We start from the raw sequence: 22,743 nt of genomic DNA, 5'->3' as shown, positions 1-22,743 counted from the left end.
ACCTTTTAAGAAATATACTTCTTTGTATATTCCTTTTGTATTTTGCAGGAGTATAAGCTTTAGACTTCAGGAAAATACCGTCTTGTTAAAAGTTATCATTCTGTGGAATATTTAGCTGTCTGTCTCTTCATTGATGATATTTAAGTCCTTTGGTGGCCCAATTAGAAAGCACAGTTTTCCCCCCTCCCCAGACAAGTTGTAAATGAAGTAAGTAATGTAAAGAGGTAAAGGCAGAAATAGCTAAGTATCAGCTTGTTTCTGCTAGACTCTGTACTAAGAATGTGGCTTGTATCTCAGGCAAGATGACCTTTTAACTTTGAACTTTAAACTCAAGTACATTTCTGCATTCCTGGGCTGTGCTATATGGTAGACACTCCTCTGCTGGAGGACAGAGCAGAATGAGAACTGGGAATGTTCTTGATAAACTGGACTCTACAGAAAGGGGTTTTTACTTACACATGACAATTTTTATTTATAATACTTTTATTCTGTTAGAATTTAATTCCATTATTTTGATCATATTCAACCTTCTCCTCGAACTCCTCCAGATCTACCCAGTCTGTTTACACCCCCCTCAACTTTGGGGACTTAAAAGAAAAGAGCCCATTAAGTCCCATTTGTGACTCTGATACACTCTTCTGTGTGAGGCCATGCTGTGGCATCACACCCTTAAAAAGAAAACCAACTCTCCCTCTCCCAGAAGATATCAGTTGTCAATAGCTCCTCAGCTGGGGTGGGACTTCCTGCCCACCTCTACCCGCAATGCTGGGATTTCTGCCTGGCTTGAGTTTAACCCAGTCTGTGCATGTTGTTGTAACTGCTGTGAGTTCATATGTCCAGCTGCCTTGCTGTGTCTGGGAAACACCGTATCCGCCTCTGGCTCCTACAATCTTTTCATCCCTCCTTTTGCAACCATCCCCGAGCTTTGGAGAAGAGAGCATAGTATAAATGTTTCTTCCAAAAGAAAGAAGCTTCTTCCTTCTTCTTGTGCAAGCTTCTTCTCTCCAGCAAGTAGGGATGCTTAGCTTGTGATGGCTGCCGCTCATTCTCCACCTAGAAGGAAACTGCCTGGGCCATGAAGTAGACACTCTTCCCAACGGTGTTTCACCTCTTATGCAATCTCGTCGTGAAATGGTATGGCCAGTTATAATGCGACTTGGATAATTTAGTGGCACCGCATTTGCCTAACCTGTGCTGAAAAGCAAAGGTGAATACAATAGAACTTGCCCCAAAGCAATCTTTCATGTACTGTATGTGCCAACTAGTGTGGTTCCTGGTACAGGTCAATGTCACACGTGACACTGACTTTAATCAACCTTCAGTGGCTATCAGTTTATTTCCCATGTTCTCAACCAGCCGTTGAAGCATCTCATTTGCTATAATATCAACATTTCTCCCTACAAACACCTCATGAGTTGTGCCCTCACTTAGTCACTGGCAAGCAGCTGCTGTTAGGTTCTACAAGGCATTAATCAAGGTTAGCTTATATTTGGAGAAATTTTCCCACCGATCTCTCTGAAGTTACAGGTCTGCATACTTGATTAAGCAAAAAGTTGCAAGATGATATTTTTCTTTCATACCTTGAAATTAATACAACACAAAAGCAATCAACTTAATTTTTTTCTTTCAGCATTTATTTTTTATTTAATTATTTTTATTTTTATTAATTACAATTTATTCACTTTGTATCTCCCCTGTATCTCTCTCCCTCCTCCCCTCCCAATCCCACCCTCCCTCCTCCCCTCCCAATCCCACCCTCCCTCTTCCCCACCCTTGTCCTCTTTCAGTTCACTGATAGGCGAGGTCCTCCTCCCCTTCCCTCTGATCCTAGTCTATCAGGTCTCATCAGGAGTGGCTGCATTGTCTTCTTCTGTGGCCTGGTAAATCTGCTCTCTCCTCAGGGGAAGGTGATCAAAGAGCAGTCCAATCAGTTCCTGTTAGAGACAGTCCCTGTCCCCATTACTATGGAACCCATTTGGGTACTGAACTGCCATAGGCTACCTCTGTGCAGGGGTTCTAAGTTATCTCCATGAGTGGTCCTTGGCTGGAGGATCAGTCTCAGAAAAGACCCCTGTGCCCAGACTTTTTGGATCTGTTGCTCTCCTTGTGGAGCTCCCGTCCTCTCCTGGTCTTACTATCTCCCACTTCTCCTACAGCTGATAAACACCTTCAGCAAAGTGGAAAGAAATGAACTTCATTTTTTATAGTTATATAATTGCACTGAAAGCAGACAGTTTTTGGAATTGTAAGTATTGTAAAATATACCAGTATCCTAACCACTGATTTTTATACCCTCAGACAGGAAAAAAAAATGTCAGTTCTATGAAGTAGTATTTAATTCATGGAAAGTTATATTTGTGAGGTTCCAGGGAGGAATGCAATTTATAATATGTATATGTTAAGTAACAGCATCAAGCATTAGAATAATGTCTAAGTAGATTACCACATCACTAAATCACTTTATGACTGTATACCCCTGTTAAGTAGAAAATACATGAAATAATGGATTTAGAAGTCTTCTCTGGAAATGCCGTTTGCTAGCCATGCAAAGTAGAACATGGCTTTATGTTTTGTTTTTTTTTTCCTTAGTGTAAGTGAGACATGTTATAAGTTTCATGTTAAAATTGAATATTGGAAGCAATGCTTTCTTGATGCTGAAAGAGAAAAGAGTTATAAACATCTCAGTTGCAATACTTCATTACTCGTTCACCTGGCGTGGGCACTGGTCATCCTTTACTTAGTGGTAATGTTGGCACCAGCATTCTGACTAAAGGGCACAGAGTATGATAACTATGACACGTGGTATAAATTAGAGTGGAGGTGAAAATGTCATTAGTGACATTTTCTACACTAATGCTGACCTTTAAAACTACTTAATTTCTGGTCATTGGTGCTACGGGAATTATTTTCACAAAGCTCTTTTGCTCTGTTGTTGTAAAGTAACATCTCTTAGGATGAAAGGAGCAGCTAACACCGTGGATATTGCCTCAGCATAGTTTGTGGGCTCAGAGCTCTCTGTGACTCTGATCTCTGAGCTTCACTGAAATGTTTGATGTCATTTTATAATCAATTATCAAGATGTGCTTACTTATGAGGATTTCTTTTCTTTTTAGTATTCATTTTCTTAATGTCACAAAATTGGTGTTTCACACAAATGGCTTTTCATTTCCTACTTGTTTACAGTTTATTGTCATCATTTATGTGCATTCTTTCTCAAGTTCAATCTTTAAAAGGTCCTTTTAAAAAATGTATCTTTTCATTGTGCATGGTGCTAGATATGCGCATGCAAATATATAATGAAGATACAATGTATGTTGAGTACATACCCCCTCCTCACCCCCACCCTCCCATCCTGTAATGGTTAATCATGATTATCAACTTTGTGAGAGAGAGATCTAGACTCACCCAAAAGGCGGGCCGCTGGGCATGCCTGTTATGACCATTTTGATTAGGGTACTCAAAGTGGGAAGACTCAACATAGAAGCAGGTGGCTTTAGTCCCTGGTCTAGCTTCCAGGCTGCAGAAAAAGGAGAAAGCTTGCTTCGCAAAAGGCTCCGCCTCCCTCTGCTCCCTGTCTATGCATGTCACGGAACCAGCATCTCAAGCTCTCACTGCTGTTTCTTCCTCATTGGGATGGACCAAACCCTAGAACTAAGGCCCAAAGCAACCCTTTCTCTCTTAAGTTGCCTTTCCAGGGAATTTTACCCCAACAAACACAACTAATGAAGATAATCTCGATTTAGTCCCCCAGGAAGTTTTGCTTCTACTTTTATGTTACATATTCAGACATGATTTCATTTATCTCTGTAACATACAGGATCACACATGGGGTGAAACTATATTTATCTTTGTGAGACTAAGTTTATTTGCTCAATATGATTACCTGCATTCCTTCTACTTGACTGTAAACGATATAATGTCTTTACAGTCTTCAGGGTAGAGAGGTCCCCTGGGCAGATACAGCACTTGCTTCATTCACCTCTCTGTTGTTAGACACCCAGTTGGTGCCACAACAGCAGTTGTGAATAGTAAGCACAGAGGAGCCAGTATTGATTTGGGGTCTTTCACGTAAGTGCTCAGAAATGGTGTGGCTGAGCCACGTGATAGTTCCGTTTTCAGTTTTTTATGGGTGCCAACAGTGTCTCAGGGGTCCCTTTTCCCATTTTCCCACCACATCTGCTCTTACTGATATTTTTTTAAGGACTGCCATTTTGACCGGAGCAAGAGGGAAACTTACTGCCCTTTTATTTTTTGTTTCTCTGGTGGTTAATAAGGTTTAATATCTTTTTCTTGTTTATTGGCCATTTGAATTTCATCTGTTGAGAACAGTCTGCTCATTTTATTTGTACATTCATTGATTGGGTGGTTTGTTTTCTTGTCTTTAGAGACACATCGCACCAGGATAAAAAGGCTGCTCACAACGGTGTCTCAAGAAAATCAATAACATACCACAAGAAAGCCCCTTTACATTAAGAGAGAGAAATAACTGTTTTGAATCTGTTTACTGTAAAACAGGATATGGGAACTTTGGTGCTTGATAACTAAACCAGCCTGTCTTCTAACTGTCCAGTCTGAGGTATGCTTGGCCCCACCCATGAGGAACCCAGAAAGAACTTTGGGGATGAACAGCACATATGTCCTCAGTAATTCTACAAAGAGCCCACAATGCCTTATTGCCTGGAGGTCATAGTGTTGGTGGGCGTGCTGTGTTTGCTGCTTATGAAGGCGTGAGTGTGCTGCTTATAACTGCTCATGCTGTTCTGAAACAAACACTGTCAACTAAAAGAGTATTTCCAGTGCAGAATCCAAATAGAGAAACCATTAGACCAGTCCAACCTTTCAACTCCCCATTTCCTGATAGGGACTGTACATGCTTTTACTAAGAATGTTTTGCTTGTGGGAAAGGACGTCCTTACCTTGGCCTTGGATGGGATACAGACCCCACTAGAGAGAACTGCATGCTGGCATCATTACCGGATAATGGCACAAGGGAGATAAGACCTGCCTGAGTCTGTTGCTTCTGTTCTGGCTGTACAGACAGAACTACCGAAACGACCTCCTTAACAACAGGGAAGATGAATTACTCCTCATGTGTTACACATGGATGGGCATGGCTTCTCTCACCCAGTGGGAGATTTGGAGCTTGTATCTACACCCTAAATATTGTAAGCAATGGAAAAGAAAGTAGCAATTACTGTGAACCCAGTGTCTCCAAAGGTGAGGTATAATGGTATTGTGCACAGGGGAACCTTTTATCCAAACTCATCACGGGACTTGCATGAAACTTGCTTGCTGATCCAATTGGCCAATCCCTTTGCCCTGGCTTTTAATTCTCCTACTCTCATCAAAGTTAATCTTAGGGCTAGGAGATCAATACCCAGGTCTTTTGATTTCTACACTGACTCTATAGGACTTCCCAGAATGAGTTCCAAATGAATTTGAGGCTGGACGCCAAATAGTTACAAGGTTCAAATAGTCTATATTCTGATGTCCAGCAACAAACAAAGATATAATTAACCAAGATTCATTAATTATAACAGTGATACCTTTAAAGAAATATCTTTCTGGCTGGATGCCACAAATCTTCTGGCTTGGAAGATTAGGAACTCAGTTAATATGATATTGGCCAAAAAGAAAGATTTGTATTAGGCTTGGTGAACAATGTTACATTTTAATTTTCAATAAAAGTCCAGATGGGGCAGTTAGAGACTAAATGCTTTTTGTTTGTTTGTCTTGGTTTGTTTTTTTTTTTTTTATTTTTCCGAGACAGGGTTTCTCTGGGTAGCCCTGGCTATCCTGAAACTCACTTTGTAAACCAGGGTGGCCTTGAACCCCTTGTCTCTGCCTCCTGAGTGCTGGGACTGAAAGTTTGTGCCACTACTGCCTGTCTGAGACTAAATGCTTTATCCAATGAGTTAGCTAAAAATTCAGAAATAAACGGACCTTTTTCTAATCTTATGGAACAATCCCTTAAACAATGAAGAGAGCCAACACCTCAGTCTCGCCTCTTTTGTTATGGTCATTGTAGGCTTTGACTTTTTTAACCTCCTTTATTTGGGGTTCCTTATGACTCTTTCTCCATTCTCTACCCCAATCCCTTCCAACACTCCAGTACCAGGTAGGAGAGAAAGGAGGTTATTGGGGAGAAGGGGCATAGGTCTCTTTAGCTACTTCCTGCTACTTAAGAGTCCTTGGGTTCCTAAAAGCCTATACCTCCCTTCTAATCTACCAACCTTATGTAGGAGAGAAAGGTTAATAGGGACGGGAGTTATGGATCTCTTTAGACATAGTTTCTTGGGGTGATTCCACTCTTCATCATCAGGATACCAGCAGTTCAGTCAAACAGCAAACCTGTAATCTAGCAATAGCAAAAGCAGCAGCAAAGAGTGGCAGCACAGCAGCAGCAGCAGCAGCAGCCCAATTTTGCAGAAGTGGCGTAAGGAGTTCTCCAGAGCTTTCCTCTCTGGGAGTGAAGCGAAGTGAAGCATTCTTGCTCTGTCTGTGGGCTCCTCTTTATATCTTCTTGGAGTCCACACCAAGATGTTTTTCAGCTGGCAAAAACCACGCCCCCTACACAAGGCAGTTTCCTGTTGATAAGGATCATGGGCCCTCTCCTGAAGCTGCTATCAGCTATGGACAAATCATTCCTGAATCCCACACTTGGGACTATAGCAAAAACTTATCCACACAACACAACGAAAACTTCCACTGTAGGTCATAGGGCCAAGATTACAATGGGATGTCATATGATTCCATGCATGTGAGAGTTAATTCCAAAACAAATTGCAGCAGTAGTAACTGCCAAAACTCATATATCTTACCCTAATGTTATGGATAACATTAAAATAGAAATACTGGAAAATGCTAATTGATTAATCTTTTAAAGTAAAAATGTATTATAAAAATAATTATTAAAAAGGCCAATAAAAATAACCTTTGGCTTCTGAAATAGGCATTATATATTTCACCAATGTATGGTGTCTCCTTTAGAGAATTTTGTAAGTTACGTTTTTAAAATTATATTATAAAGTAGCAAGTTTCTTTTTTACTTCATCATTTATTCCTAGTTTTTGTTAACCCTCTTATTGTATCCTGTTTTCTTTTCTGTTCCCACTCCACTCCTATCTAATCTCGACCATCCCCCAGTATTCCACCTCTATTTTCATAGTACATGTATTCTTCCATCAAACCCCAGCCCCCTTTCTTTTGGTTTTTCAAGACAAGGTTTCTCTGTGCAGCCCTGGCTGTTCTGGAACTTGCTCTGTAGACCAGGGTGGCCAACTCACAGAGATCCACCTGCCTCTGCCTCAGGAGTTCTGGGATTAAAGGTTTTGCCACCACCCACTGAGCTCATACCCCCTTTTGATTTTACATTCCATTACAGTCCCTTTGTAGATTACAGGTCTCTACAAACAATTTAGATTAAACAAATCTAAAAATTTGAAACTATGATGTATATATGAGAAAGAAACACAACTTTTTACTTTCTGGACCCCTGCTCCCTCACTCAGTAAAATGTTTTCTAGTTATGTCCATTTACCTAAAATTTAATTCTTGCTTACAGCTGAATAAAATTTCACTGTGTAAATGTACAGCATTTTCATTATCAACTTAACACTTTCCATTATCACAGACATCTTGGCTGATTCTTGGAAATTTCCTTCCCTTGGTTTGGGAAACCTTCTACTATTATTTTTTTGAAAGTGTTTTCAATGCTCATAGCTTGAAATCTATCTCCCTTTTCAATGCCTATGATTAATTGATTTGCTCTTTCCATCATGCTGCACAGATCTTCTCTGCTCCATTTGTCCTTTCTTGTAAATGTATCCCGAATGTCATTGCTAACTGCTGATGCCTCTACCTTGTTTTCGTGCCCAGCTATTGGGTCCTTCTCTTGGTCCATTCTGTTGATGAGGCTTCTCCTTGTACTTCTCTGATCCCAGGAACAAATCCAAGGATTTGTGCTTGCTAGGTAAGTGCTCTACCACTGAGCTAAATCCCCAGTCCCCTCCAAAGTTTTTTATTTGAAATATTGAACATTTTATTTCTAGTATTTCAGTTCCCCTCAGTATTTCCTGTTTCTTTATTGAACCCCACATTCATATCCTATTTAATCCTCTTGCTTGTTTATGTTGTCCTGGAATTTGCATGTTTCGATTTCTTTGGGATCTTATCAAATTCTTCTCATTGGAAGCTATTACCGTGGGACTAGTAACTTTTGGAGGAGACACATTGTCTTCATTTTCCGTTCCTTTTGTGTTTTTACATTTGGGCCTTAAACATTGTGGGTGTTGACTAAATTTTTCTTTACTTGTTTTTAACCCCCCGCCCCCTCGCAGTGGAAATTTTTACACAAGACAGTGGGTTGTAGTATTACTGATTTTTTTTTTTTTTTCTGCTAGGCTGGTGTTAATTTGTGAAAAGTAGAATACTATCTGTAAAACAGTCATTCTCAAAAAGTAGACCCACCCTGAGCACAGTAGTCAAGTAATGCTCTCTCCGCAACTCCAGTCCTTTCGTAAGTAAAGGCCCACGGAACGCTGTGTGCGCTAAGATACTAGTTACTGTGGGACAGAAGGCTAGTGAGCCCTGTTGGACTGATTGGAAAAATAGAGGAGAGAAAAGTAAATAGCAGAAGGAAACAGCAGGGTGGGGCGTGGAAGAGGCAGGTGTGGCAGAAGGTGGAGTGAAAAGGACAGAGGTAGGAGAATGCAGTGAGTTCATCTAAGAGTCCCGGATCCCAGGTGCTGAGTGGCAGGGACCTCCACAGACCTAGATCACCTGAGTTCTTTGGGAAAATATCCCCCAAACAAAGTGAAAACCAGAATAAGAGAGAAAAGGAAAAAGAAGAAAGGGAAAAGAGGACAACAAAAAACAGAACAGGACACAGCTGGCTTACTGAATTGTCATTGTCATTAATTCATGGTATCCTGTGTGAGTCTGACTCAGTTTCCCCACACAGTCCACGGCTTTTCTACTGGCTAGGTTTCAGCATGCAGCACGTAATCCACTATACTTGCGTAGAATTTCTGATCAGTTTCTGGAGAGCCTAGGTGACCAAACAGGGTCTTTTACTGAAGGCATCTCACTGTTGCTCCAGTCCGGTGCGTAGAGAAGAGGGTTCCCCTAGCATCTCTCCTCCTGCTGCAGCTTTTGTGAATGTTGTCTCCCTTCCTTTCTTTATGGTATTTATTTATTATGTGTACAGTGTTCTGCCTGCATGTACGCCTGCAGGCCAGAAGAGGGCACCGGATCTCACTATAGTTGGTTGTGAGCCACCGTGTGGTTGCTGGGAATTGTACTCGGGACCTCTGGAAGAACAGCCAGTACTTTTAACCTCTGAGCCATCTCTCCAGCCCTCCTTTCCTTTCTTTTAAAACATCTGTGATTGAGAATCGTGTACTTCAGTCACTACGCTCACACAAAGTGGATAACTCCCTTGACTGCGTCAGTCTGTCTGATACGGACTTTGTGTATTTTGTCCATTTTGCTCTTATTTTTCTAATAAACTAGAGACTTTTCCAGCTGTCACTCACCTTTTCTGAGAGTGTTATCCGGCTTTTTCAAGTGTATTCCCTGGAGGTGTTAGCAGAGGATCCCATGTGTTATCTACCATCATTGAATTCAGCTGCTCTGATCTTGCTGGCTTACAGATCTTAAAGAAAGATAATATATGGAAGCGTTTTTATGTGTCACAGTGCCATGTACATTGAATATGTGCAGGAAAACTTTGAAAAAAATAAGAAAGACTATTTCCAAAGAGTTTGATGTATCCTAAAGCAAAACCCAGGAGTAGTTATTAATCAGTAATAATTATGCAAGTGTTAGAGACTGTCCTATGATATCATACTGACACAAAACCTGTGGTACTTAAAATGCTTCTTTTTTCCTACTTTGTTTTTAACTTTGAAATCCAGATTAAATAAAAAGATGATCACTATCCTATAAAAATAATTTTTATCAAATCATAAAGAGATATTCCTATGGAGCCTTACTCACTTTGTACTGACTTCTTATGGCAAGACGGACTGCCTTGCTTTGGGGCCGAATGTCTTTAGTTTCACTCAAAGTGAAAACATCCTTTTTGGTTTTGATTTCGGCTACATGATGCTGCACCCCAGTTTTTCATTCTACTTTAACCAGTGTGTAGAAATTTGGCCGAATCAAAGCATCTTTACTCTTAGTCTGAAAAGCAAACAACTGATTTCTTTTTCCTTAACCACCTTAAAAGACTTTAAGAGTCCTGATGTTGCCTTAGGATTTTTGTGTAGTCAAAGTAGGAGCACACTCAGTTAACTCAGTTATTTAACAAGGGGGTTGAAATCCATTGTTCTGCTATATTATTGCAGACTAAAGAACACAGCAGCTGTAAATCACCAACTCTATACAGTTGATACTTCTACAGTAAAATTCCTGTTGCAGAGATTTTAATGTCTGCTTTGTAACTGTGTAAGTAGAATGTGCAGAGAGAACAGTTAATTTGTGAACAGTAAAACATCTGTGTGCAACAGTTAGAGAACAGCTGTGAATGAAACGAGGCTTAAGATCAAAGTCGGAGTCTGATGCCCTGAGCACCGAGGTACCAGCAGCAGGAAGATTGGCGGTGTGGATGGCCTGACGAAATCCTGGCCACTGACTTGATTGTTCCTGCCCATGAGTTGTGTTCCAGAGAGGACAGACCTCCCCTTCTGTCCACCCTGTCAATGACCAGGGGCCTGGTGGATGGTCTGGGTTGCTTGAAATTCTGGAAATCATTTTGCCCACAGGTCTCAGGCATAGTATCCTAGTGCAGGATTGATTCATATTTGGTAACTTGATTGTGCAGTTCTCAAGTGTGGACTTCATAGAGGACAACACTAGGTTGCAGTGCGAATAGATTGGGCATGCCTGAAACCCATCTTTTAGTTGAATTAGTGTCTGATACTAAACAAAAAAACCTATTTTAAATATATCATTGTTTTTCAAAATTGCTATGAGTAAAATGAAAATGTAAGAATTCAATGATAGTAATGGAATTATTTTTTTAAGAATTGCAGCTTTGTGATTTCTATTCCCATTGCCAATTTCAGCACCTCTCACATTTTAGAAACCCTTAAAAAAAACCCAAAGTACTATTTTCTATGCTTCTGAATAGAACATGTGTATAAAACAGAGACAAAATTGATTTGATCAAAACTATACAGTACGTATTGTATGTATGTGATCAGTTGTGAGGGCAGCGTGCTGGCCAGCACAGTGAGCACTCCATTCTTACAGTGGGCGCTGCAGCTTCGTCCTTAATGAGGGAGAAGTAACCTCAGTGTGTTAACAGCGTCATTTGCTTCTGGAGCAACCATTTCCTGTGGCTCAGCAGTGAGCATTGTAAGTTATCTAAGCTAAACGATTAGTGCAAAGGTTTAACGGAAGTGGTCGAGTTATAAAGGTAAACACAGTATCTGGACTTCTAATAGAATGTGAGACTTACTCGTGTCTTTTGCCGAGGATAATTTGTGTTTATTTAGGACAACCGTATGTACTACTGCACTTCGCTCTTAGTGGTCAGACTCGACATCAGCGTTAAGCGCCACATCTGAGGGCGCTTTCGTTTTTTATGGGTTTCTAACTGTTTTGTCATTTTCTTCTTTTTATTGTAAAAATTATTTTTAGTGTATGTGGAATTATATTTCAATTCTCTATGTTTGAGTTTCTGTCAAATGAAGTGAATGACAGTACTTTATGAATAAGCTCCTGCTCCTAAAGAGGAGTGCCAACCATCTGTTTGATGTTCTTGAATTCTCTTAATGCACAGAAACACCAAGATTTGATCTGAATACTAATGGACTAGCACTCACTGGGAACGCAGGTTTTAAGGTCTTATAAAGTCTTACTTGTCTAACTAGAGAACTTTTCCTCCAATGATCCTCGGGTGTGTTTGTTAGATAATTTCCTCTGTTGCTGTAAGTTTTATTTTTTGGTGTTGATGGTTGAGCGAGGGTCTTGTGTATAAGAAGATCCTCTGCCATTGGGCCTTCCTTCTCTTATTTTAATTATTTTTGTTCAGTCATTTTTAATTAGTTAACTTTTAAGGAAAAGTTATTTTGTTAGGAACTGTAAATTCACAAAAGTTTGTCATAAATATTTCATATACTCATTTTAGTGTGATTAAAAGTGGGTTTCAATTAATGCTCAACTGTGGTGCTCCATTTAATTCAATCTTTCATATTCCTTATTCTAGTGATAGGAAACAAGGCTTATATTTAGTCAAGTTTTTAATATTAAAATGTTAAATATTAACTACATCTTTAAAGAATATTATCACTGTGTTACTTCAGGCTCATTTAATGTATTAGAGGGGTATGTGATGACAGAGAAAACATGAGGAGGAATAAATCTTTAATGAGCAAGGGTAATTATTTTCAAATGCTAGCAGTCTCCAAAGTTGACAGATGCTGAGGCAATCTCTCACCAATCAAAGCAAGCCTAATCTAGAGATGCCTTTGGTGAATTACTCCAGTGTATAAAATACTAACCAAGGGAGATGACCCAGACATCACTGACCTAAATTTAATGGCTTATAGGAAAGACAAGAGTTGGGGGCTCAGGGAAAAGGAAGAATACCCAGGCAGAGTGTTCAGTACAAACACAAAAACCAAAAGCTGCTTGGTGCAAGGGAAAGCAGCCTGGAAGGCAGGGCGTGGTGACCAAGAAGTTTGCTGGTTGACCAAGTGATGCCTTATAGACCAAGTGGAAGAGCTCAGACTTTTACACTATGGGGGAAGAAATGATCACTGAAAGATGATAGATGAAGGGTGATGTGGTACGTTTATATTTCAGTTAGGTCTACTGGCTGTGTGGAAGGTGTACTTGAGATAGGAAAGGCTGAAATGAGAAAGGCCAGCTGGAAGATTGTTGGAATAGTTTCACCAAGAACTAATGAGAAATGATATATGGAGAAGAGTAGAATAACAGTGCTATTGAGCAAGGGAAAAAATGAATTCTACTGTGTATTATTTTGAAAATGATTAAAGAGTGAAGTCAGAAGTGGATTTAAGGATCATGAAAGCCAAGCTGGAGATACAGACAGCTTGTTTGTTGATGCAAGAAGGAATCTGGAGTTTGTTTTCATGTGCTGAGTTTAATTTTCCAGTCATTCATCCAGGAGGAGTATGGGCAGAAGCTGGGGTGGGAAGGCCTCTGCTGGGACACACGTGTTGGACTTAATTAGATTGGGCATGATTGTGGACTGTTATAAAGACAAGGCCATGACAGACCGTGGAAGCATATTATCATTTATTGGACAAGGAGAAGAAGAGATTCCTAAATAAAAGGGTCACAGAAATAGTCACAAACATAGGAAAAGGACAAAATGTGCTTGGCGGTTAGGGAAGCCAAGAAGGCCCAACACCAAAAAAGCATTGCCGTATGAAGCCAAGATGCATGGTAAATTAAAGTGCAGGGTGCTTTTCCTTGAGCTGGCAGTGGTGAGTGCTGTGAGCATTTGCCAGAACAATTTTAGCATTGTGTTTCATGGCAGCTTAGATCTCAGGGAATGGGTGTGTTGTTTCTTTTTTCTCATGAAATCTGAATAAAAAGACAAGGAGAATGAACATAGTGTAAGGGCATGAAAACAAGAAACCATTGTTCTTATGGTTAAAGAGATTTTTGAGGCAGAGGAAAAAAAGATGAGAAAAATGTGAGAGATTGAAGTGTACACACAGAGAGAAAAGATAGCTGTGGGAAGTTCTGAAGGGGTGAATTTTTTAAAAGCATCAGGTAAGGTCCTTTCTGAGAATAGTTTTACATCCCTTAAGAGAGAAGAGAAGGAAAAGGGAATGCCCTTGAAAGCGGAGTGAGTGAGTGTGAGTGGGCACGGAGTGAGCATGATCATGTCAACGGCTGCCGTAATTCATAGACTCTGGGATAAAGATCATATCCTAAGTGCTCTGAGGTGAAAATTGAAATAGATGTCGAGGAGGGTAGCAGGAGCAGTTGGCAAGGACAAAACAATCAGTATTCTGTGGCTGTGCCAGGCTATGGCAGCTGGAATGAGGGATCATGGGTTTAGCCTGAGGAGTTGCCAACCTCGTCATGTAGTGTCGCCCACAGTCCTTTAACAAATCAGCGAGCACAGACTGCCGTTCTCAACTACAGTTGGGGTTTTACAGAGGAAATGTAGGGTATACAGGCAAGAAAGATGTCGGGGAAAGGTCTAATGAGGAAATAGGAATTTCAGGTTAAGCGGGGGAATCAATAGATCTGGGCACGTAGCTGGTGTGTGAGAAGATTTGTGTGGAGGGAGGTGTGGACAGCTGATGCTCCACAGGGCACAGGGAGCAGTGCAGGAGGAGGCGACCTAGAAACAGAGAGTCCCGTGCAGCGAGGCACCCTTTGTGCTCTGCCTCTTCTCAGTTGGGCCAGCATCTATTTGAGAGATAGAGTGTCCCGGCCACTGTGGTGTCTTAGCATTCCCTGTTGTTGTTAAAAGGGTACCTGAGACAAGGTAGTCATTCTTGTCTAGGAAGAACAGAGATTATTTTGCTTTGTGATTCTAGAAGCTGAGAAATCTCAGGGTGTTGTAAGGCATCTCAGCTTTTGGTGGGGCGCTCATGCTGCTTTGAAATGCCGGGAGCAGTTGGACATGCGCAAAACAAACCAACCATGCAGAGGGTCTTCATCTCCTGACAACCTGCTGCGTGGTTGCTAACGCAGTCTCCAGGGAATTAACCCGGTCCCCAGGGATCAGACTTCCCGAACAACTTAATTATCTCTTAAAGGCCACAGCACCTCTCAAAACTGTCGAAGGAGGAGTAACATTTCAAGATGGTTTTTCTAGGGTGTCTGACCATGCCCAGGTCACACCACCAGGCACAAGAGCACAGTGGTAGAGAAGAGAAGCATGGCTCCCACTTCACTGCAGCGTGCAGATGGTGAGGTTCACACAGCAGGCAGTGGAGTGTGTAAATGTTAGGTCGTAGGTCTTCTGCAGCTCTGTCGTCCCAGTGAGAGCACTGTAGGTTGTAATTTTTCTATTATAACTTGCCCCGCAGTATTCTATTCATCAGAAATATTTTGCTTTGTCTTTCTTCAACTATGAATATAAAGAAAGGTGAAGGAAATGAAGTTTTCATTTGGGCCATTTAAGCTTTATTTCAGCTGCCTTCTACCTAGTCCGATAACACTAGCATGGACATAGCAGCCTCTGAAATACGTATGATCTCAGAGAAGTTAATTTCTCACTTGCTTAAAGATCTGACCATGGCGAGTAGTTCTGTTTGAAGCACTGACTCAAGAACTTAGGGAAATTCTGATATAATACTGGTCACTTTGAGACTATTTTCTCATTAGTACTGGTTGCATTGTCTTCCTCCCTGGTCTGCCAAGGCTCTTTTCTCTGTTGCTAAATCTTTTCAGGCTTGCGGAGTGCTCTGAAACGAACTCCTTCCATTTGTATTTGCTATTCTACCTCTCCTGCCACTTGGCCTGGGCAGTGATGTCTCCGAGGTTCGGGATTTGATTACACTGTATGAGAAAGTCATTTGTGGAACCGGTCAGTTGATGGCAGCCCACGTGTACATGTTTCTGGCATTTGGAGGTTACTGATTGAGTTAATCTTGAAGTCGCTCCAGGGGAGGTTCTTGTGATTTGACTCCATCGTTGTGCCCAGTGAGTTCTAACCCTGTTAACCTGCCATTTCACTCTGATGAGTCTAGTGCCTGGAATTACTGCCAAACAGTGGGCTCGGCAATGGCAGTGCAATGCTTCCATTGATCTTCAAGGCCTGAAATCTTGTCAGTGGTGGTAATAGTATCATTTATTTGGCTAGAGGTTTGTGCAGTATTTTATTAGCTGTCTGGCCACATTTTCCTTTGAGAACTGTGTGTATGTGTGTTCTGCATGGGTGTGCATGTATCTTCCCATGTGCATATGGAGGCCGGAGTCACCCTCCTGGAGGCGCACAGCCTACAGGCCTCATCTGGTAACATTATTTCTCTGGGATGTCTCTCTGAGATGTCTCTCTCACTGGGACCCAGGCCTTGCTGATTAGCCAAGGCTGGCTGGCTGGCCAGTGAGCCACAGGGGTGTGCCTACCCATCTCACCAGTACGAAATACCACACGAAGCTTTTTAGAATGTGGGTTTGACTTCTGCTTCTTCCTTATAAGCCAAGTGGTATAACCCAGTCTCTTCTGTCCCCCCTCCAGCTACAGTTTGGTGTACAATAATGTTTCTTAAGTTTCCAAGTGACATTTGGTATGTTATCTTAACCAAATTAGGTAAAAGGGAAGAGTTTATTGTTAAATCTTGACATTTAAAATTTTATTTTTATATATGTGGGTACCTGTAGCCAGACTTTGCTACTTTATGGGCTTTCCTTTCTTCCACCCTTTCAACCCTCAAACACTAGATGAGACACAAAAAGGGATAGAGAGGAAAGGAAAGAGATCCCTAAATAAAGTCGGGTCAGAAAGAGGACAGTGTTATCATTAGACTACTTCCTGCTGATTAGGACACCAAGCTTCTTGGAACAAATTTGATCTTTGCAGACAGGATATTAAATTTCTTCGTCTTGGTTGCTGTAGTTATTGTTTCTTTTCCACAAGACTACCTATCAAACCTTCAACACCACCAGCCAACCACAACTCCTCTGAATGACCAGCAACCACCACCAACAACCATCAAACACACCTATTAGAGCTCTAGCACTCTTGGACCCTTTGAAAACTCCCTAGGATTCCAAATGTCACACAATCACAGAAACTATCTGAAGCTGACAAAATCATGCCTATGCTAGAACACGAGACAGGTCATAGCAAACTGCTGCAAAGCAGCCTGACACCTGGAATTAAAACAAAAACATCTTCTCATAACACTTCTATTTTTGTTAATTAATTCAGTTTACATAAAGATGCTTCACCATACAGCTAGGACGTTTGCTTAACCATGTTCATCGCAGCACATTCATAACAGCTAGAAACTGGAAACAACCTAGATGTCCCTCAACCAAAGAATGGATGAAGAAACTGTGGTACATTTACACAATGGAATACTACTCAGCCATTAAAAACAAGGAAATCATGAAAATTTCAGGCAAATGCATGGAACTAGAAAAGATAATCCCAAGTGAGGTAACACAGACCCAGAAAGACACACATGGCATAGACTCACAAGTGGATTTTAGTCATATAGCAGAGGATAGACATACTACAATGCACAGACCCCAAGAAGGCAAGTCTGATGGGTATCTTAGGCTCCATAACTCTGTTTTTTAAAGAAACCAACATTTTAAAATTGTCACTACAGGTACCTGTGGAAGCCAGAAAGGGTCATTAGATTCCCCAGCTGGAGTTGGTGATTGTCAGCCACCTGACATGAATGCTGAAAACCAAATTTGGGAGAGCAGTAAGGGCTCTTAAATGCTGAGCTACTGCTCTAGCCTAAAGTAGGTCTTAACAGATCTTTTCTTTCTATAAGCTGTTTGTCCCTTGTAAGATTATTTTAGGTTGGAACATTTGTTTATTTCCTAAATTTCATATTTTTTTTCTGAGACATTTTAGTGTAAAAATCTCAGGTTTACTTCATTTAAAAGATCTTTTATTTTAGCTATGTGCATGTGCATGTGGGTGTGTTTGTACAGGAGCACAGGGACCACAGAGGCCAGAAAACGGCATTGGACTCCCTGGAGTTAGAGTCGGAGGTGGCTGTGAGGAGCCTGGTGTGAGTGCATGGACTGAGCTTTGGTCTGTAAGAGCCCTGTGTGAGCCTGACTATGAGCCATCTCCAGGCCCTCTACTCCATTGCTGTGGCTCTCTGTATGCACCATCTCTCTTCTCATGAAATACGAAAGCTTTCTGAGTAATGGAAATAACTACATCAGACAAAACTTATCTTCAGACAAGCCTAGGTGATCTACTGTCACTGTTTTCTAACTCTTTGGTTTTACGTATAGAAAAAAAATCTTACCCATCACTCAGAATACTTGTATCCACAAATTTAAAAATTTTCTGAGATGCTTCTGACAGTGATAATTTCTATTTCAATGTTTGTCCTAATATGTATCCATTTTCTTACAATTTTAACACATTAACCCTGTTTCACTTTTTATCATTTGCCTTTGTAAATTGAATTCTGTGGATCAGAATGGAGACTGTATTTTCCGACAATACACAGGGCACTCTGTGACACACACATGACCTTCTCTTGCAAATGGGATATACAGACTTTTAAGAATTAAGAGCAATGGCACCCATTAGAATGGCTAAGACTAAAAACTCAAGTGACAACACATGCTGGAGAGGATGTGGAGAAAGGGGAACCCTCCTCTACTGCTGGTGGGAATGTAAACTTGTACAACCACTTTGGAAATCAATCTGGCATTTTTCAGACAATTAGGAATAGTGCTACCTCAAGATCCAGTTATACCGCTCTTAGGCATATATCCAAACTATGCTCAAGTATACAACAAGGACATTTGTTTAACCATGTTTGTAGCAACTTTGTTTGTAATAGCCAGAATCTGTAAACAACCTAGATGTCCCTCAATTGAGAAATGGATACAGAAATTGTGGTACATTCACACATGGAATACTACTCAGCAATTAAAAACAAGGAAATCATGAAATTTGCAGGCAAATAGTGGTATCTAGAAAAGATAATCCCCAGTGAGGTATCTGAGAAGCAGAAAGACACACATGGTATATACTCACTTATAAGTGGATATTAGACATACAATATAGGATGAAATCTGTACACCTTAAGAAGCAAGCAAGAAGGAGGACCCTGGGTAAGATGCTCAGTCTTCATTCAGAAAGACAAATGGGATAGACATTGGAAGAAGGTGAAAACAAGGAACAAGACAGGAGCCTACTATAGAGGGCTTCTGAAAGACTCTACCTAGCAGGGTATTAAAGCAGATGCTGAGACTCATAGCCAAACTTTGGGCAAAGTGCAAGAAATCTTATGCAAGAAGGGGGAGATAGAAAGACCTGGAAGGGTGACAGGAGCTCCACAAGGAGAAAAACAGAACCCAAACAGGGGTCTTTTCTGAAACTGATACTCCAACCAAGGACCATTCATGGAAATAACTTAGAACCCTGCACAGAGGTAGCCTGTGGCAGCTCAGTCTCCAAATGGGTTCCCTAGTAAGGGGAACAGGAACTGTCTCTGACATGACTCAGTGGCTGGTTCTTTGATCACCTCCCCCTGAGGGGGGAGCAGCCTGACCAGACCACAGAGGAGGACAAGGCAGACAGTCCTGATGAGACCTGATAGGCTAGGGTCAGATGAAAGGGGAGGAGGACCTCCCCTATCAGTGGACTGGGGAAGGGCATGGAAGGAGATGAGGGAGGGCGGGATTGGGAGGGAGCAAGGGTGGGGCTACAAATGGGATACAACGTGAATAAGTTATAAATAAAATTATATTAAAAAAGAATTACGAGCGAGGCTGAGCCATCTGCATCTGATGACACTCTCTTTGTTCTTACTTATCATGTTTCTTGAGAAACTGTATTGTGTTCTAAGTGGAGCTGGCCATGGAATAAAGAATGGGTGGCTGGAAGCAAAGGGAAACCAGGCAGAACTTACTCATCATCTTTTACTGTCAGCCTGAAGTAGTTTCAGTGTGAACCAGAAGCACATTTATGAAATAAAACACAGCAAGCATAGTGCTCTAGCCTGTCCCCATGCCAGTATAATGGATAATCCCTAAGTAATAGTTCTTACATTAATGCCACTTTCCAAAGTGGTACCAGTTATCTTGGACTTTATTCATAAAAGAGCAAGGAGGCATTATACAATGGCTTATTCTAAAGGGTTTCCCGAGGTTAAAATAAAGATACATGAATTTCAGTTGCCAGTGTACACTGACTTCTAATATTCTCGTTCCAGGTCAGTTGCTCCGGTTAAAAATGTTTCGTGAGGACCACGGCTCATGGATGACAATGTTCTTCAGCACGATCCTGTTTCTCTTCATCTTCTCTCACATATATAACACGGTTCTTCTGATGGATGGGAACATGGGGTGAGTCACTGCCTGCCCACCCAGGCTGCTCTGAGTGGTGCCCAGGAAGTCCTCCGAACACACCCCACACTTCTTGTTGTTATACACCTGCTACTTAGCAGGCTCTGCGTTCTAAACGGGGTTGATATGTGTTCGCTTTACCTAAGAATATTAGGACATTTCTTCTTTTTAGGAAGAATGAGGCGTTTTGTAACACCTAGAGGACTCTGTGCTGAAGACTGACTTCTGTGCTTTGCTGTGAAATGAAAGAAATGAAGAAAGTTAGAAGAAAATATATCAATCCCTTTAATTTTTTTTTTTTTTTGGTATAGTTTGAAGGCACATACCAATTTTATTACAGCGAGAGAGTTCAGTGCTCATGATGCCTGGATTAATAAAGTCCTTTGGTACTGATAGCTTTTTGTTGTTGATTGTTCGAATGTGTAGTCCAGGCTGGTTTTGAACTCCTGAGTCATGTCTGGTGTGGTAGCATAAAACAAACAGGACTTTGTGCCGGTTTGGATAGAGATAAACTAGGTCCTGTTAAAGGCAGACAACTTGGATTCAATGCAGATGGAACACCACACTTAGCCCAGCACAACAGCAGGGGGATTTGTGTATTTTCTTTCAACTTTCCTCATTTCTTTAATTGCCCAGCGAAGTACAGAGGTCAGTCTTTCAGCACAGAGTCCTCTAGCTTTGCTATCCAGTGTGCTTTAACCAGAGAATGGTTTAAGTGGTTTGCTTTGCTGGAGACTTGTTTGGCTTATGATTTTAAGATGTTGACCAAGAACATGAACTAACAAAGTGCCACTGATGTGTTGGACACAGAGATAATAACGAGGGAAGGTGTTCCTCTACCCTTTTCACTAAATTAGAGCCACTCCAAGTCACAGGCTAGTTAGGATTTCCACGCATTTTCACAGTGTGAGGTGGTTTGGATGCCACACATAGACTTTGGCCACCACTGTTGAGGGCTGAAAGAGAAGCCCACCTAAAGTCCTGTTTCCTTCCATGTGGAAAGGGGCTGACTGGTAACGGAAAAGCACATGAGTCACAGTTTTTACTCTGTAGTAGCAAAATGCATGACTGATTTTAGATTGAATGTTCAGGCCTGAGGACACTATTAGAAACGCGTTGTCATGCTTGTTTCTTGTACCCAAACAATGCTAACATTAATAGGCTTCTCCGTGGTGATGGAGTTATAGGAACCACTTGGGTTTCTCAGAATACTCCTCAGCCTTGGATCCTGTGACAGCAGTGGGTAGTGAGAGCTTGGAGTTACCTAAGGCAACCAGAGGCCTCTCTGTAAGACTTTGTACTTTCAAAGCACTGGAAGGAGCCTGGTGTGATAACACAGGCCTGTAATTCTAGGCACCTGGGAGTCTGATGCTGGAGGGCCGTTTGTATTTTTATATGGTGCTAATAAGGTTAAGGATATAGAGGAAGATGGAGAGATACATTTAACGATAGTAAATTGAATACAGTAGCATGTAGTCCTGTGTACAAAGCAAAACACTCAGCAGCTAAACCAAAACAGTCCTACGGAGAGCGCACAGCCACTGAGAACCGTGATCAGGCATGAGTTGTCTCAGCTCACCTCACACTGAACCTGTGAAACAGGGCCTTCTATTGTCCGTTTTATGGATCAAGACACTGAGGACTGCCCAAAGTTGCATTCTAATTAGCTCCCCACTCAAAATAATAATAGGTGGTTGACCTATTAAGCAGTGAATTGAAAGGACTCATCACTAGCACTGGTCTCTGTTGGTCTTCTCCATAGTTTAATCTTTCAAGTTGACCTTGATAATCGAAAGAAGCAGGAGGCACGTGTAGCAGCTAAGTGATGGTTTTTTATTTATATGTAGTATCTTACCCAAGATCGTTACTCCCTTTTATTCGCAGATTGAATGCACTATTAGAGATTACGGACTATTATAGGATACTATAGAATATAAATGTTATAGAATGTTTGAACTCTTATGTAATTCTTGAACTCTTCTGTGATCTGTTTCACATTCGCTGGAAAAGAACCTTCTACTGGAAAGATGTCTTTAAAAATGCCATTTGAACAAATACACAGCAAGAAACAAATTGTTTTGGTTGTTTACTGCTTAAAAACATCAAACGGCTGTTTCTGAAGGGTGCACTGACAGCCGTTATCCTGTGACCAAGAGAGTGTTGCAAAGCCAGTTGTCAATCTGGTGCATAGGTCAGTTCCTAGAGAAAAGGACCTTGCTGTACATTTGGGTTCTCCAGGAGGCATGAGTGTCTGGGGCATTGGTTTGTTCTGTGTAGGGCAGGAAATGATGGTGAGAGGGTGTAGGAAGGACAGGGGGCATGTGGATCTCAGGGGTGACTGGAGGGTGCTGCTGACAGAGACCTCAGGCTTTACACTCACTCAGGTTTGCACAGAGGGCTCCCATCTGCCCAGGCTCAGTGATGCTTCTAGTAATGTTGGCCCAGACAAGTGGTACTCAATCTGTGGGGATCAACCTGTTTGGAGGTCAAATGACCCTTTCATAGGGGTCTCCTAAGACCATCAGAATAGACACATATTTATATTACAATTCATAACAGTAGCAAAATTACAGTTATAATGTAACAACAAAAACAATTTTATGGTTGGGGGTCACCAATTTTATGGTTGAAGAATTGTATTAAAGGGTTGCAGCATCAGGAAGTTTGAGAACCACTGGCCTAGACCCATTCCCAAAGTATTTCCTGAACTCAGAAAACCTAATATGGCCGCTAGACCTGTGTTCATAT

The 22,743-nt window shown here is 41.3% G+C and overlaps 1 protein-coding gene across 2 annotated transcripts in view; it reads left to right on the top strand.

The window, feature by feature from the left end:
* Positions 1–22,743, top strand: part of Tmem117 (transmembrane protein 117) — a 448,350-nt gene that overhangs the window by 51,875 nt on the left and 373,732 nt on the right. For both annotated transcript variants that reach the window (XM_055627032.1, XM_055627034.1), the window contains exon 3: positions 19,863–19,995. In XM_055627032.1, the coding sequence (XP_055483007.1) occupies positions 19,863–19,995 (133 nt within the window). The remainder of the gene's footprint in view (positions 1–19,862; positions 19,996–22,743) is intronic.

The sequence above is a fragment of the Psammomys obesus genome, unplaced genomic scaffold (assembly GCF_907164565.1).
Source record: "Psammomys obesus unplaced genomic scaffold, mPsaObe1.curated_primary_1811, whole genome shotgun sequence".
Lineage (NCBI taxonomy): Eukaryota > Metazoa > Chordata > Mammalia > Rodentia > Muridae > Psammomys > Psammomys obesus.
Note: the sequence above shows the minus strand (reverse complement) of the source record. Positions and strands in the feature narration are given on the sequence as shown.